At 39.6% G+C, this 14,957-nt stretch overlaps 1 protein-coding gene across 2 annotated transcripts in view; it reads left to right on the top strand.

The window, feature by feature from the left end:
• tec (tec protein tyrosine kinase) overlaps positions 1-14,957 on the top strand; it is a 281,624-nt gene that overhangs the window by 202,454 nt on the left and 64,213 nt on the right. For both annotated transcript variants that reach the window (XM_039751403.1, XM_039751404.1), the window contains one exon: positions 3,060-3,188. In XM_039751403.1, the coding sequence (XP_039607337.1) occupies positions 3,060-3,188 (129 nt within the window). The remainder of the gene's footprint in view (positions 1-3,059; positions 3,189-14,957) is intronic.

Below are 14,957 nucleotides of genomic sequence, written 5' to 3'. Positions count from 1 at the left end.
TTGATGGCTGCCACTGAATTGTTCGGTTGTCGCTTTCAAGTGTACCGAAAAGGCCAAATATTTTACACCTTTCGACAACCGCCAATGCCTCTTAAACATCTTAGACTGACAGGTGACGATTTCAGTAGTGGACACTTTGATGTTTATGAATGTTTAAACTCTCAAAAGCTGGATGTGAAGTTATCGATGAAACCGGTTGTGTGCTTACAGCGCTTGACAGATGCCAAATGTCACTTCAACACAAGTCCTACAAATACTGTCGTAATTGAAACAAACCATGAAACTCAAACCCATTATGACAGCAGCAATCCAAGCTGTGAGATTTGAGACAAGATTACTGTTCACATGGCCAACTGTACGTTACATGCTCAAGAGTAAGCTCAGCGCACAGCTTGGTCAGATTACAACCGGAGGGCCGAACTGACAACATAGTATACAAAGAAATCCTTAACAAATAATTATTGGCATATTTTCCCACAGTTTAAAAAGGTTTAATTTTCTTCTTAATAAAAATTTTAATGCACTACTACGCCACTGCCAAGTCGCGGGTATTTTGCTAGTATATATATATAACTGTATATATGTATGTGTATAGATGTGTGTGTATATATATACATATATATATGCCAGCAACACTCATGACAAAACAATTACATTGTCAATCATGTTACGTTATTATTAAAATGTTTCCTTTTCTTTTACTCTCCGCTGCCAATCGCAGGTATTTTGTATATATATATATATATATATATATATATATATATATATATATATATATATATATATAAAATATAAATAGATAGATATGACAACAACACTCATATCAATGACAAAACAATTACATTAACAATCATCTTACGTTATTTTTAAAATGTTTGCTTTTCTTTTTCATAACTTCTTTAACACACTACTTCTCCGCTGCGAAGCGCGGGTATTCTGCTAGTTTAATATAAACTTACGGTTCACGCCGTGCTTTGTTTCCGCAGTAGCTGTACTTATGAATATGCTTGTATGCATCATTTGCTTCATAATGTTTTTCTGCCTTCTCAATTGTGAAATGGCGTTTTGTGCTCCTCACTGTTTGGAGTTCTTCCTTGTTCTCTACGTACTTACGTAGGAGGCGTGATGATGTCACACGAAACTCCGCCCCCCACGGCCATCTCCAACTCAACTCTATTACATTATATGTAGAAAAATAGGTTCCAGTTATGACCCTTACACGTAGAATTTTGAAATGAAACCTGCCCAACTTTTGTAAGTAAGCTGTAAGGAATAAGCCTGCCAAATTTCAGCCTTCTACCTACACGGGAAGTTGGAGAATTAGTGATGAGTCAGTGAGTGAGTGAGTCAGTGAGTGAGTGAGTGAGTGAGGGCTTTGCCTTTTATTAGTATAGATAACTCCTGTTGCCATAATAAATGCCTTTATTGAATAGACAAGCCAGGGATGAACAAGTTCCTTTCTACTGCAGCCACAGCCGCGACACCCATAAAAAACATAAATAATAACTCATAAACTTGCAATATTTTACTCACCAAAAATTTGGATTATTTGTAAACAAAATCCATCCTTCGCCCTATGGTATGTCTGGCATAAGTTTGAATTTGCTTCAGGGCTGTAAATGTCTGCTCGACAGAAGCACTGTACACGGGAATGATCACCGCCAAATATACCAATGTGAACAGCTGCCCTATGCTCTCATTCAGATTTTTCTGATGAAGGAAGTTAAGGAGATCAGTGGGAGATTTTCCTGCAAAATCATCAATGGTATACATTACAGTCAGTTCTCTTTTTAGCTGAGACAGATCAAAAAGTGCTCCGTGGCTCTTGTGTTAAACTGGAGAAGGCTGCATGCGTGACATTTTTCTTGTATTCCTGAAACTTCTGGGGCTCGAGGAGCATGACAAACATCAGGTTTTCGTGGTCTTGAAATCTGGTCTATGACTGGCAAATAATATTGTCCAGAATCCTGTCATGGAGTTGGCTGTAGTGCACGCGATGATCTTTCGCTTGGAGCGCTTATGCGCTGCTCAGTGGCCTCGTAGAGTTCCTCATATCGGCTTCTATCCAATCAATGGGTCTGAATATGGTGATGTTGCCATACGCCTGCTAGAGGGCCCTACTGACACCAACTCAAAATCTGATTGGTTGAAGCAACAGGTTAAACGACATTTATTCTGTGTTAGAGTGCCTGCACAATGGATTGTGAAAGCCTCTCTGCCTGGCAACAAATGATGGGTGAATGTAGTTGGTTAAATGCTTAAATACTCTAAACTCGCCTCCCACGGCTATCGAAGCCTCGCCTATTCTCTGCCTGGCAATAAGTGACGGCTGAAATGTGACTGGTTAAATGCTTTAATACGAAACTCCGCCTTCCACGGCTATCGAGCTGCAGTCTATTACAGTATATGGACGAAAATATGTTCCAGTTATGACCATTACGCGTAGAATTACGAAATGAAACCTGACCAGCTTTTGTAAGTAAGCTGTAAGGAATGAGCCTGCCAAATTTCAGCCTTCTACCTACACGGGAATTTGGAGAATTAGTGAGTCAGTCAGTCAGTGTGTCAGTGAGGGCTTTGCCTTTTATTAGTATAGATATAAAGGGAATTAATAGGGAGGCTCCCAAATGTTACTTTAAAATAACCCCTTCAGCAGGAACATAAGGAAACTTCTTAACGGAAGATTTTACACAAATATTAGAAATATTATCTTTATAAAAGAACCTCAGACACACAGAATAAGTTACCAAGTAGAGTAGTGCTGGAATTTAGGGACATTTGACTTTATGTCACTTTGGTGAGAATAGAATTTGCAGGTTTGTTGGACGTAATGGCCTGTTCCTATCAACACTGCTGTAATATTTTGTTTTTTTATGTTAGCTGTATTATATATGTAAATATGTGTATTATTTTAACCATTTTGCTATACCAAGTGTGCTTAAGCAAACTTAAAAATTTGAATTTATTTACAACATTCTGCACTGATTATATTTTGCAATATTTTGTATTGTCTAAAGTTTTAAAGATTTATTTTTTAAATGATATTTTTATCTTTTCAGAAATAAAAAACAATACAGTAATAGCTGCCAAATTCCACCCACAATTTTGGAATGAGGGTGTCTGGTTATGCTGCAGGCAAGCAGAAAAACTTGCTCCCGGCTGTGAAGAGTATAATCTGTTTGGTGACAGTAAGTTCATTAAAGTGCTAAATAATCAAACTAATGTGTAAGAGTGTTTTTCTTAACTTTAGCAAAGGTTAATTCTACTGTTTTACACAATAGTGTAACTGCTTGTAAATTTTACAGTATTCTGTTCATAGCTGATGTGTGCTTGTCTCAAAATTCTGAATTGAATAATAGTCTTATTTCTATAGCATGTGAATTTTGACATTGAAGATTTGTGTAAGGTTCAGAACTTGTCCTTTGTAAACTACACTAATGAAAGTAGGTGGCTGTAATTATCTTTCACAAAGGCATGGAGAGTTAAAAATATGTGTTTGGTCTGTATACTCGCTTTGTTTTAGGTACATAGCTTGTTCAATTTCATGACAGGCATTCTTGTAAACAAGAATAATTAAATATTTTCTTTATTTTCATTTGCTATTGAGAATAGAATGAACAATTTCAGAATGCTTTATCCCTATTCAATACCATGTCAAAAACAAAAATCCCATTCAGTGACTTTGTAGTAAAAACATCAACATTATACAAGTAAACAATACTGTGTGTTTTACTTTAATAGAATTTGAAAAATAGAAAACTAATAGTAACAGCGCTTTAAAATACTGATATACCCATCAAGTAGCAGCCCAACTGTCATTTAAGTAAACTAGTGTTGGCATTCATAAACATCAAAATATTGAATTTTAATGTGTGATATATATGGGAATTCCACAAGTGTAACAACAAGTGAAGGAATGTTTGAATCTTGGGGGTATTTCAGCATAGAGTTGATAAAGAATGATATCATCATGGCATGCTTGAGTTATATTACTTTGCACACATATTAAACATATTGTGATATTTTCTCTCCAGTAACTGAAACATTCTGCTTAAAATCAATACAAAATTAAAAATTAAAACATTATATGTGAACTGTTGAATTAGTGAATTCTAAGGTAGTTCAGGATATTTTCATTTAAACAAACACTTTAAAACCATTTTATAATAAAAAATGCTTTTAAAATCTGATTTGTCAGAGAATTTGACTTTGTAAGGATTGTAACATTTACCATTTGTAAGATGTACAGTATATTTTCCTCATTAGTTGATTACAAACTTACTAAAGAGCAATATGTAATGAATAAGTCAATTTAATCTTAATTTCAAATGCAATAAACTTCTGGTATTTCAACTGTAAAAATCTGTCCATTTTATATATATATATATATATATATATATATATATATATATATATATATATATATATATATATATATATATATATATATATATAAGTATTCAGACCCCCTTCAATTTTTCACTCTTTGTTATATTGCAGCCATTTGCTAAAATCATTAAAATTTATTTTTTCCCTCATTAATGTACACACAGCACCCCATATTGACAGACAAAAAAGATTTTTGAAATTGTTGCAGATTTATTAAAAAGAAAACTGAAATATCACATGGTCCTAAGTATTCAGACCCTTTGCTCACTATTTAGTAGAAGCACCCTTTTGAACTAATACAGCCATGAGTCTTCTTGGGAAAGATGCAACAAGTTTTCATACCTGGATTTGGGGATCCTCTGCCATTCCTCCTTGCAGATACTCTCCAGTTCTGTCAGGTTGGATGGTAAACGTTGGTGGACAGCCATTTTTAGTTCTCTCCAGAGATGCTCAATTGGGTTTAAGTCAGGGCTCTGGCTGGGCCATTCAAGAACAGTCACAGAGTTGTTGTGAAGCCACTACTTCGTTCTTTTAGCTATGTGCTTAGGGTCATTGTCTTGTTGGAAGGTAAACCTTCGGCCCAGTCTGAGGTCCTTAGCACTCTGGAGAAGGTTTTTGTCCAGGATATCCCTGTACTTGGCCGCATTCATCTTTCCTTCGATTGCAACCAGTCGTCTTGTCCCTGCAGCTGAAAAACACCCCCACAGCATGATGCTGCCACCGCCATGCTTCACTGTGGGGACTGTATTGGACAAGTGATGAGCAGTGCCTGGTTATCTCCACACACTGAGGAGAGGCAAGACACATGACAGCCAGCATGGAGTTTGCTAAAGACACCTGAAGGACTCTGAGATGGTGAGAAATAAGATTCTCTGGTCTGATGAGACCAATATAGAACTTTTAATTCTAAGCGGTATGTGTGGAGACAAATACTGAGCAAAGGGTCTGAATACTTAGGACCATGATATTTCAGTTTTCTTTTTAATAAATCTGCAACAATTTCAAAAATTCTTTTTTTTGTCTGTCAATATGGGGTGCTGTGTGTACATTAATGACGGGAAAAAAATTAATTTAAATGATTTTAGCAAATGGCTGCAATTTTTACAAAGAGTGAAAAATCGAAGGGGTCTGAATACCTTCCGTACCCACTGTGTGTGTGTGTATATGTATATATATATATATACACAATGCTCACAAAAATTAAAGGAACAGTTTTTTTATTGGGCCTGGCATGAAATCAGTTAAACCTGTCGGATAATTTTCTGGTTAGTTAAGCAGCTGAGGTCATTGTTAATCACTTTCAGCAGTATTGGTGTTCATGGACTTAACGACAGGTGCACTAAAGTGGCAACAATTAGAAAACCCTCAAAACAGGACTGGTTTTACATGTGGAGGTCATTTCCAAGTTTCTACCTCTTGATCTTTTTGGCTGGTTTCCACTCGTGCTAGTTTTGGCTTGAGTAATTATCTCTACTGGCAGTATGAGGCGATTTCTTAACCCTACAGAAGTTGCACAGGTTGTCCAACTTCTCCAGGATGGCACATCCACACGTGCTGCAGCAAGAAGGTTTAATGTGTCTCCCAGCACAATCTCCAGAACATGGAGGAGATTTCAGGAGACTGGCTGTTATTCTCGGAGAGCTGGACAGGGCTGTAGAAGGTCCTCAACCCATCAGCAGGACCGATACCTGCTCCTTTGTGCAAGGCGGAATAGGCTGAGCACTGCTCGTGCCCTACAGAATGACCTCCAGAGGGCCACTGGTGTGAATGTCTCTACCCAAACAATCAGGAACAGACTTCATGAAGATGGCCTGAGGGCCCGACATCCTGTAGTGGGCCCTGTGCTTACTGCCCAGCACCGTGGAGCTCGACTGGCATTTGCTCAAGAGCACCAGAATTGGCAAGTCCGCCACTGGCGCCCTGTACTTTTTACAGACGAGAGCAGGTTCACCCTGAGCAGCTGTGATAGACGTGAAAGAGTCTGAGAAGACAAGGAGAGCGATATGCTGCCTGCAACGTCGTTCAACATGACAGGTTTGGTGGTGGGTCAGTGATGGTCTGGAGAGGCATATCCATGGAGGGACGCAGACATCTACCTGCGTAGGAAATGGTGCTCTGACTGCCATAAGGTATCGAGATGAAATCCTTGAACCCATTGTCAGACCCTACGCTGGTGCAGTAGGTCCTGGTTTCCTCCTAATGCACGACAATGCCGGTCTCATGTGGCAAGAGTATGCAGGCAGTACCTGGAAGATGAAGGAATTGAAACAATTGAATGGCCTTCACGATCCCCTGACTTAAACCCAATAGAACATCTGTGGGACATTATGTTTTGGTCCATTAGGCGCCGCCAGGTTGCTCCTCAGACTGTACAACAGCTCAGGGATGCCCTCATACAGATCTGGGAGGAAATGCCACAACACACCATCCGTCGTCTCATTAGGAGCATGCCCCGACGTTGTCAAGCATGCATACAAGCTCGTGGGGCCACACAAGATACTGAAAAGCATTTTGAGTAGCAGAAATTAAGTTTTGAAAAAATGGACTAGCCTGCCACATCTTTTATTTCACTCTGATTTTAGGGTGTCTACACAATTGAGCCCTCTGTAGGCAGAAAACTTTTATTTCCATTAAAAGACTTGGCATCCTTTTTGTTCCTAAGACATTGCCCTGTCGTTATTTGTATAGATATCCAACTTCATATTGAGATCTGATGTATCTAATGTGTTTCTTTAAAGTGTTCCTTAAATTTTTGTGAGCAGTATATATATATATATATATATATATATATATATATATATATATATATATATATATATATATATATATATATATACAGTATATATATATATATATATATATATATATATATTACTGCTCAAAAATAGCATCAAGTCATTGAAACCTCTGGGATATTGATCTGGTCAGTTAAGTAGCAGAGGGATGTTAATCAGTTTCAGCTGCTTTGGTGTTAATGAAATTAACCAAAGGTGCATTAAAGGGGCAACAATGAGATGACCCCCCAAAACAGGAATGGTTTAACAGGCAGAGCCCATTGACATTTTTCCCTCCTCATCTTTCTCTGACTCTTTTTTTCAATAGTTTTGCATTTGGCTATGCTCAGTGTCACTACTGGTAGCATGAGACGATGCCTGGACCCTATAGAGGTTGCACAAGTAGTCCAACTTCTCCAGGATGACACATCAATATGTGCCATTGCCAGAAGGTTTGCTGTGTCTCCCAGTACAGTTCCAAGGGCATGGAAGAGAATCCAGGAGACTGACAGTTACTTTAGGGAGAGCCGGACAGGGCCGTAGAAGGTCCTTAACTCCAACAGCAGAACCCATATCTTCTCCTTTGGGCAAGGAGGAACAGGGGGAGCACTGCCAGAGCCCTACAGAATTACCTCCAGCAAGCCACTGGTGTGAATGTCTCTGACCAAACAGAAACAGATTTATTGAGAGTGGCCTGTGTGCCCAGCATCCTCTAGTGGGCCCTGTGTTCACTGCCCGCACCATGCAGAGATCGATTGGCATTTGCCATAGAATACCAGAATTGGCAAGTCCACCACTGATGCCCTGTGCTTTTCACAGATGAGAGCAGGTTCACCCTGAGCACATGTGACAAACGTAAAGGGGTCTGGAGAAGCCGTGGAGAATGTTATTCTGCCTGTAACCTCATTCAGCATGACTGGTTTGGTGGTGGGTCAGTGATGGTCTGGAGAGGCATATCCATGGAGGGATGTATAGACCTCTACAGGCTAGACAATGGCACATTGACTGCCATTAGGTATTGGGATGAAATCATTGGACCCATTGTCAGACCCTATGCTTGGGTTCCTCCTGGTGCACAACAATGCCTGGCCTCATGTGGCGAGTTTGCAGGCACTGGCCCCATGCTTGCCTGACCTAAATCCAATAGAACACCTCTGGGACATTATGTTACGGTCCGACGCTGCAAGGTGGCACCTCAGACTGTCCAGAAACTCAGTGATGCCTTGGTCCAGATCTGGTAGGAGGTCCTCCAGGACACCATCCGTCGTCTCATTAGAAGCATGCTCTGACGTTGTCAGGTATGCATACAAGCACGCGGGGGCCATAAAAATGACTGAGTTCGATTTTGAGTTGCTACAATGAAATTTCGGCAAAATGAACTAGCCTGCCTCATCATTTTTTCACTTTGATTTTTGAGGTGTCATTGAATTCAGCCTTCTGTAGGTTGATAATTTTCATTTCCATCAAACGATAAGGCATCCTTTTGCTCGTAACACATTACCCAGTCTGTATTAGTATAGATATCCAGGATGATTCTTTTTCTCATTGAGATCTGATATGTTTTCAAAGTGTTCCTTTAATTTTTTGAGCAGTATATATATATATATATATATATATATATATATATATATATACACACAAAGGTATATACACACAGTGGTGTGAAAAACTATTTGCCCCCTTCCTGATTTCTTATTCTTTTGCATGTTTGTCACACAAAATGTTTCTGATCATCAAACACATTTAACCATTAGTCAAATATAACACCAGTAAACACAAAATGCAGTTTTTAAAATGATGGTTTTTTATTATTTAGGAAGAAAAAAATCCAAACCTACATGGCCCTGTGTGAAAAAGTAATTGCCCCTGAACCTAATAACTGGTTGGGCCACCTTAGCAGCAATAACTGCAATCAAGCTGCCATGCATAACTTGCAATGAGTCTTTTACAGCCTCTGGAGGAATTTTGGCCCAGTCATCTTTGCAGAATTGTTGTAATTCAGCTTTATTTGAGGGTTTTCTAGCATGAACCGCCTGTTTAAGGTCATGCCATAGCATCTCAATTGGATTCAGGTCAGGACTTTGACTAGGCCACTCCAAAGTCTTCATTTTGTTTTTCTTAACACTAGAATTACCAGAGCCTACGAAAAAACTCGTAATTCCGTCCCACCTTAAACTGCTTCTTAAATCCCTTCACACCTCTCCGCCAGCGCCCTTTGTCTTCTAAATGTGCTGATAAAGAGAAGCCGGCTATTCCATCCCCCCACCAATTTAGAAGCGTGCACGAACTTCTCTCAGCTCATGCCTTGATTGAGTATCTGGGAGTGAAGTGGAGTTTTAGAGCGAAATAATAGATCGTTGTTTGGAACACACGATTTCATGTCTGTTCCGTTTCTACAGTAATCTGTGTCAACACATTGTTAAAACAGAAACTTTTTTATATTCTAGTAGTAGATGACAAAATGTAGGCATAAACTATATAATGTATGAAGCCTGAAGTCCAAATAGCAAAGAAACATTTTCACAAGAATAACACAATTGCACTTTTATTCAAACATATAACTGCAGAAACAAAAGCCGCCTTAACATGCGACATTGACACCAGTTTACTGTAACTGACTCCGTGGCTCAATAGACTCAGCCCCGCTGGGAATCAAGGGTAGCGGGTTCGATCCTGCGCCTCCGTTTTGAGAAGTAAACTGCTCTTATCTTACTGTTTTACAATAAAAGCATACATTTGATTTCAGTCTGTAACAGCTGGTGCAGTTTATGATCCTTGTAAAGGTTAGCTTTTTTTTATTCACTTTTCACTCTCTCAGTCGTTCAGAATCAATCCATACAACCCCATCTGACACGGCTGTTTTCACTAAACCCCCGGTTCTGACACACAAACGCTGGCGGCTGCCTTCTTTCAGATCTCACCGTCACTTGCTTTTCGTTTATTGAGTGTTCCTGCCAGTCCCCGCATGTTGCTGTATGCTTTTTCTTTTGTACTACAGGACATGCAGAGGAAAGAATGGTAAAGACCAGTAACTTCGGCGCTATATGCAATCAGACACTCCCCATCTGCCCGTGTCGCTCAAGCACAGGAACATATATTAGTGTAAAAGTATAACAAAAGTGCACTTTTATTCAAGTGCACTTTTTCCATCGCCTTTTCCTGTAAGAAGCAGTGTACACACTTCTCTATGCTGTGGTTTCTATTACACACCTGAAAGAAAGAGACAATATATGTGAAAATATAATCGCACTAATGCAATATTATTTGAAAACGAACAGCCAGATCGGGTCTGAATTTATGCAGGAACTGGAAATTCTCTGATGCAGGACCTTCCCCCAGGGAAGAAAGTACAGTGTCAGGTGCTCATTCAGTGTAATAGAAACCATAAGCACAGAGAGGTGTGTACACTGCAACAAGTACACGGTCGTAAAATGTAGGAAGGACGGTCCTTGGGTGTGTGGAACTGTTAATATTTGAATGTGATGATTTCATATAGCACGGAATGAAAATCTGCACTTCTTAGCATTGCACCATGCAAGGTGTCGATCAATCGCCTACTGTAACTTGCTTTTTTTCTTCGGTTATACAGGTAGTTTTGAATAAAAGTGCACTTGTTTTGTTTGAGAAATGAAGTGTCTGCGTGCACTTTTCGTGGCATTACACGTGTATTTTTTGAGCATGCCAGTTTGAGCAGTATAAAAAGTATTGAAAAGTATAACAAAACAACGGGCAGATGGGGAGTGTCTGATGATTGCATATAGCGCCGAACTTACTGCTCTTTACTATTCTCTCCTCTCCGTGCCCTCGAGTACAAAAGAAACAGAATACAGACGCGCTATAGCTCTGCGTTGTACCACGATGCATACTAACGCCCCACCTGGTTCTGACACAGAGATGCTGGCTGAAGCTGCCTTCGTATCTCACCGTCACTTGATTTTCTTTTTATTCAGTTTTATTGAGTGTTCCTGCCAGTCCCCGCATGTTGCTGTATGCTGGATAGAGAGAAGTGTGTACACTGCTTCTTACAGGAAAAGGCGATTGAAAAAGTGCACTTGAATAAAAGTGCACTTTTGTTATACTTTTACACTAATATATGTTCCTGTGCTTGAACGACACGGGCAGATGGGGAGTGTCTGATGATTGCATATAGCGCCGGTTACTGGTCTTTACCATTCTTTCCTCTGCATGTCCTGTAGTACAAAAGAAAAAGCATACAGCAACATGCGGGGACTGGCAGGAACACTCAATAAACGAAAAGCAAGTGACGGTGAGATACTTAAGAAGGCAGCTTCGCCAGCGCTTGTGTGTCAGAACCGGGGTTTAGTGAAAACAGCCGTGTCAGATGGGGTTGTATGGATTGATTCTGAACGCGACTGAGAGAGTGAAAAGTGAATAAAAAAAAAGCTAACCTTTACAAGGATCATAAACTGCACGGCTGTTACAGACTGAAATCAAATGTATGCTTTATTGTAAAACAGTAAGATAAGAGCAGTTTACTTTCAAACGGAGTTTACTCAAAACGGAGGGGCGAGGATCGAACCACACCTTGATTCCCAAGCGGGGGCTGAGTCTATTGAGCCACGGAGTCAGTTACAGTAAACTTGTGTCAATGTCGCATGTTAAGGCGGCTTTTTGTTTCTGCAGTTATATGTTTGAATAAAAGTGCAATTGTGTTATTCTTGTGAAAATGTTTTTTTTGCTATTTGGACTTCAGGCTTCATACATTATATAGTTTATGCCTACATTTTGTCATCTACTACTAGAATATAAAAAAGTTTCTGTTTTAACAATGTGTTGACACAGATTACTGTAGAAACGGAACAGACATGAAATGCGTGTGTTCCAAACAACGATCTATTATTTCCGCTCTAAAACTCCACTTCACTCCCAGATACTCAATCAAGGCATGAGCTGAGATAAGTTCGTGCACGCTCTAAATTGGTGGGGGATGGAATAGCCGGCTTCTTTATCAGCACATTTAGAAGACAAAGGGCGCTGGAGAGGTGTGAAGGGATTTAAGAAGCAGTTTAAGGTGGGACGGAATTACGAGTTTTTTCGTAGGCTCTGGTAATTCTAGTGTTAAGCCATTCAGAGGTGGATTTGCTGGTGTGTTTTGGATCATTGTCCTGTTGCAGCACCCAAGATCGCTTCAGCTTGAGTTGACGAACAGATGGCCGGACATTCTCCTTCAGGATTTTTTGGTAGACAGTAGAATTCATGGTTCCATCTATCACAGCAAGCCTTCCAGGTCCTGAGGCAGCAAAACAACCCCAGACCATCACACTACCACCACCATATTTTACTGTTGGTATTATGTTCTTTTCTGAAATGCTGTGTTCCTTTTACGCCAGATGTAACAGGACATTTGCCTTCCAAAAAGTTCAACTTTTGTCTCATCAGTCCACAAGGTATTTTCCCAAAAGTCTTGGCAATCATTAAGATGTTTCTTAGCAAAATTGAGACAATCCCTAATGTTCTTTTTGCTTAACAGTGGTTTGCGCCTTGAAATCTGCCATGCAGGCCGTTTTTGCCCAGTCTCTTTCTTATGGTGGAGTCGTGAACACTGACTTTAATTGAGGCAAGTGAGGCCTGCAGTTCTTTAGACGCTGTCCTGGGGTCTTTTCTGACCTCTCGGATGAGTCGTCTCTGTGCTCTTGGGGTAATTTTGGTCGGCCGGCCACTCCTGGGATGGTTCACCACTGTTCCATATTTTTGCCATTGGATAATGGCTCTCACTGTGGTTCGCTGGAGTCCCAAAGCTTTAGAAATGGCTTTATAACCTTTACCAGACTGATAGATCTCGATTACTTCTGTTCTCATTTGTTCCTGAATTTCTTTGGATCTTGGCATGATGTCTAGCTTTTGAGGTGCTTTTGGTCTACTTCTCTGTGTCAGGCAGCTCCTATTTAAGTGATTTCTTGATTGAAACAGGTGTGGCAGTAATCAGGCCTGGGGATGGCTACGGAAATTGAACTCGGTGTGATACACCACAGTTAGGTTATTTTTAACAAGGGGCAATTACTTTTCACACAGGCCATGTAGGTTTGATTTTTTTCTCCCTAAATAATAAAAGCCATCATTTAAAAAACTGCATTTTGTGTTTACGTGTGTTATATTTGACTAATGGTTAAATGTGTTTGATGATCAGAAACATTTTGTGTGACAAACATGCACAAAAGAATAAGAAATCAGGAAGGGGGCAAATAGTTTTTCACACCACTGTATGTGTGTGTATATACATATATATATATATATATATATATATATATATATATATATATATATATATATTTATACTATTGTTTTATCTTGGTAGAGTAATATATATTGCTCTACTGTCCCCTATTGTATTATTAATATGTAGCCTTAGAATACCTAATCTCACAGACTTACCACTGTATATAACTTATCCCCACCTTCCCTTCTATATCTATAACCTCAGGCAATTAGATGTAGTAAAAGACAAGCAGGAGTTAAGTTACACATAAAATAATGTATTACTGATAATATTCATAAATAATAACAAAATGCAAAGTACATTTGAATATTGGCAACCATACAACCTGATAAAATGGTGATGTGTAATTCAGGTGGCACACAGACTTGCAGTTACTTAAAAATGTCTCTAGTTAAGGCATCGTTGGTGCTCAGCTTTCAGCCACATGTCTGTTCAATATGGCTGCTGAGCTGTGCTCTTCATTGTGTTGTCTTCATCATCATAGGTTAGCAGAGAGATGCTTCTTCATATGTGGGTCAGAGAGAGATGCTTCTTCATCATATGTCAGTCAGTCAGAGAGAGAGAATGTGGTTGAGCAAGTACATTTATAGATGTTCTCTCCAATTCCTAGAACCAATAGGACATCATGGTACTTGAAGGCCTCTGAGACAAGCCAATTCCAAACAGCCATACCTCAGACCAATGGGAGAAATAGTACATTTAACACCTCAACCACCCCAAGACCATATATTAAGCTAACCTGGCTTTGTGTGGGGATCAAACTGGTTTAAGACACATCCCCAAATCCTGTCATAAAATTACAAAGAGACAGTCGTAAAAAGGGGGATGGGGGAAGGCAAACATGAATACCTCTCACCACTTGGTTTGCCTAAATTATAAATAAAGACATACAAAACATTTATCAAGTTATATGCAAAATCCTACATCACAACACTCCACCCCGATGAATGTTTTGTACAATGTCTTTATACACAATGTCTTTAAATTGTTTCAAGAGTCTGATGCATAACTTGTGCATTGATTTGCAGTATTTGCTCTCCCAGTGTTAAAAGTTGTCCGTGACCATTTGTCCATTACATATCTTCTTTATTTCAAAGACAATCTGAAGAACTTGGAAGCGCTCCGATGACTTGTATCTGCTCCAGCTTGTCAACTCTTTCTGCAGTCTCATATGTCATCAGATCTGGTGGTTCAAAATGAGACAAGTCCACACCTTCCACTAAACTAGCCCACTACAATTGAGTCTATTGTGTGAATTTTTAATCTGTACTTGTTCTCTGTCTAACTGCTAATTAGACCCCTGTCCCAAACTATCTGTTTAAGCATATGCAGCTGTACAATTAACATCAAAATTTAAAAGGTAACATGCCACAGGTGCCAGTACAACCACTTCTGCCCAAGTGAAGCCATGTGCCACTGCATAAACTGTTCACAAACCAACATTTGTGGCCCTCTGCACACATTTGGGGTTGACTTAGTTGCCTCTTGTGCTTTCCTACCCATGGTGCAACTCTTGACTGCCATCAGCCTTTACCAGTATAGGCTGGCATCACCAC

The sequence above is a fragment of the Polypterus senegalus genome, chromosome 4 (genome assembly GCF_016835505.1).
Source record: "Polypterus senegalus isolate Bchr_013 chromosome 4, ASM1683550v1, whole genome shotgun sequence".
In the NCBI taxonomy this organism is placed as follows: domain Eukaryota; kingdom Metazoa; phylum Chordata; class Cladistia; order Polypteriformes; family Polypteridae; genus Polypterus; species Polypterus senegalus.
The sequence above is the reverse complement of the archived record's forward strand: the minus strand, read 5'-3'. Positions and strand labels throughout refer to the sequence as shown.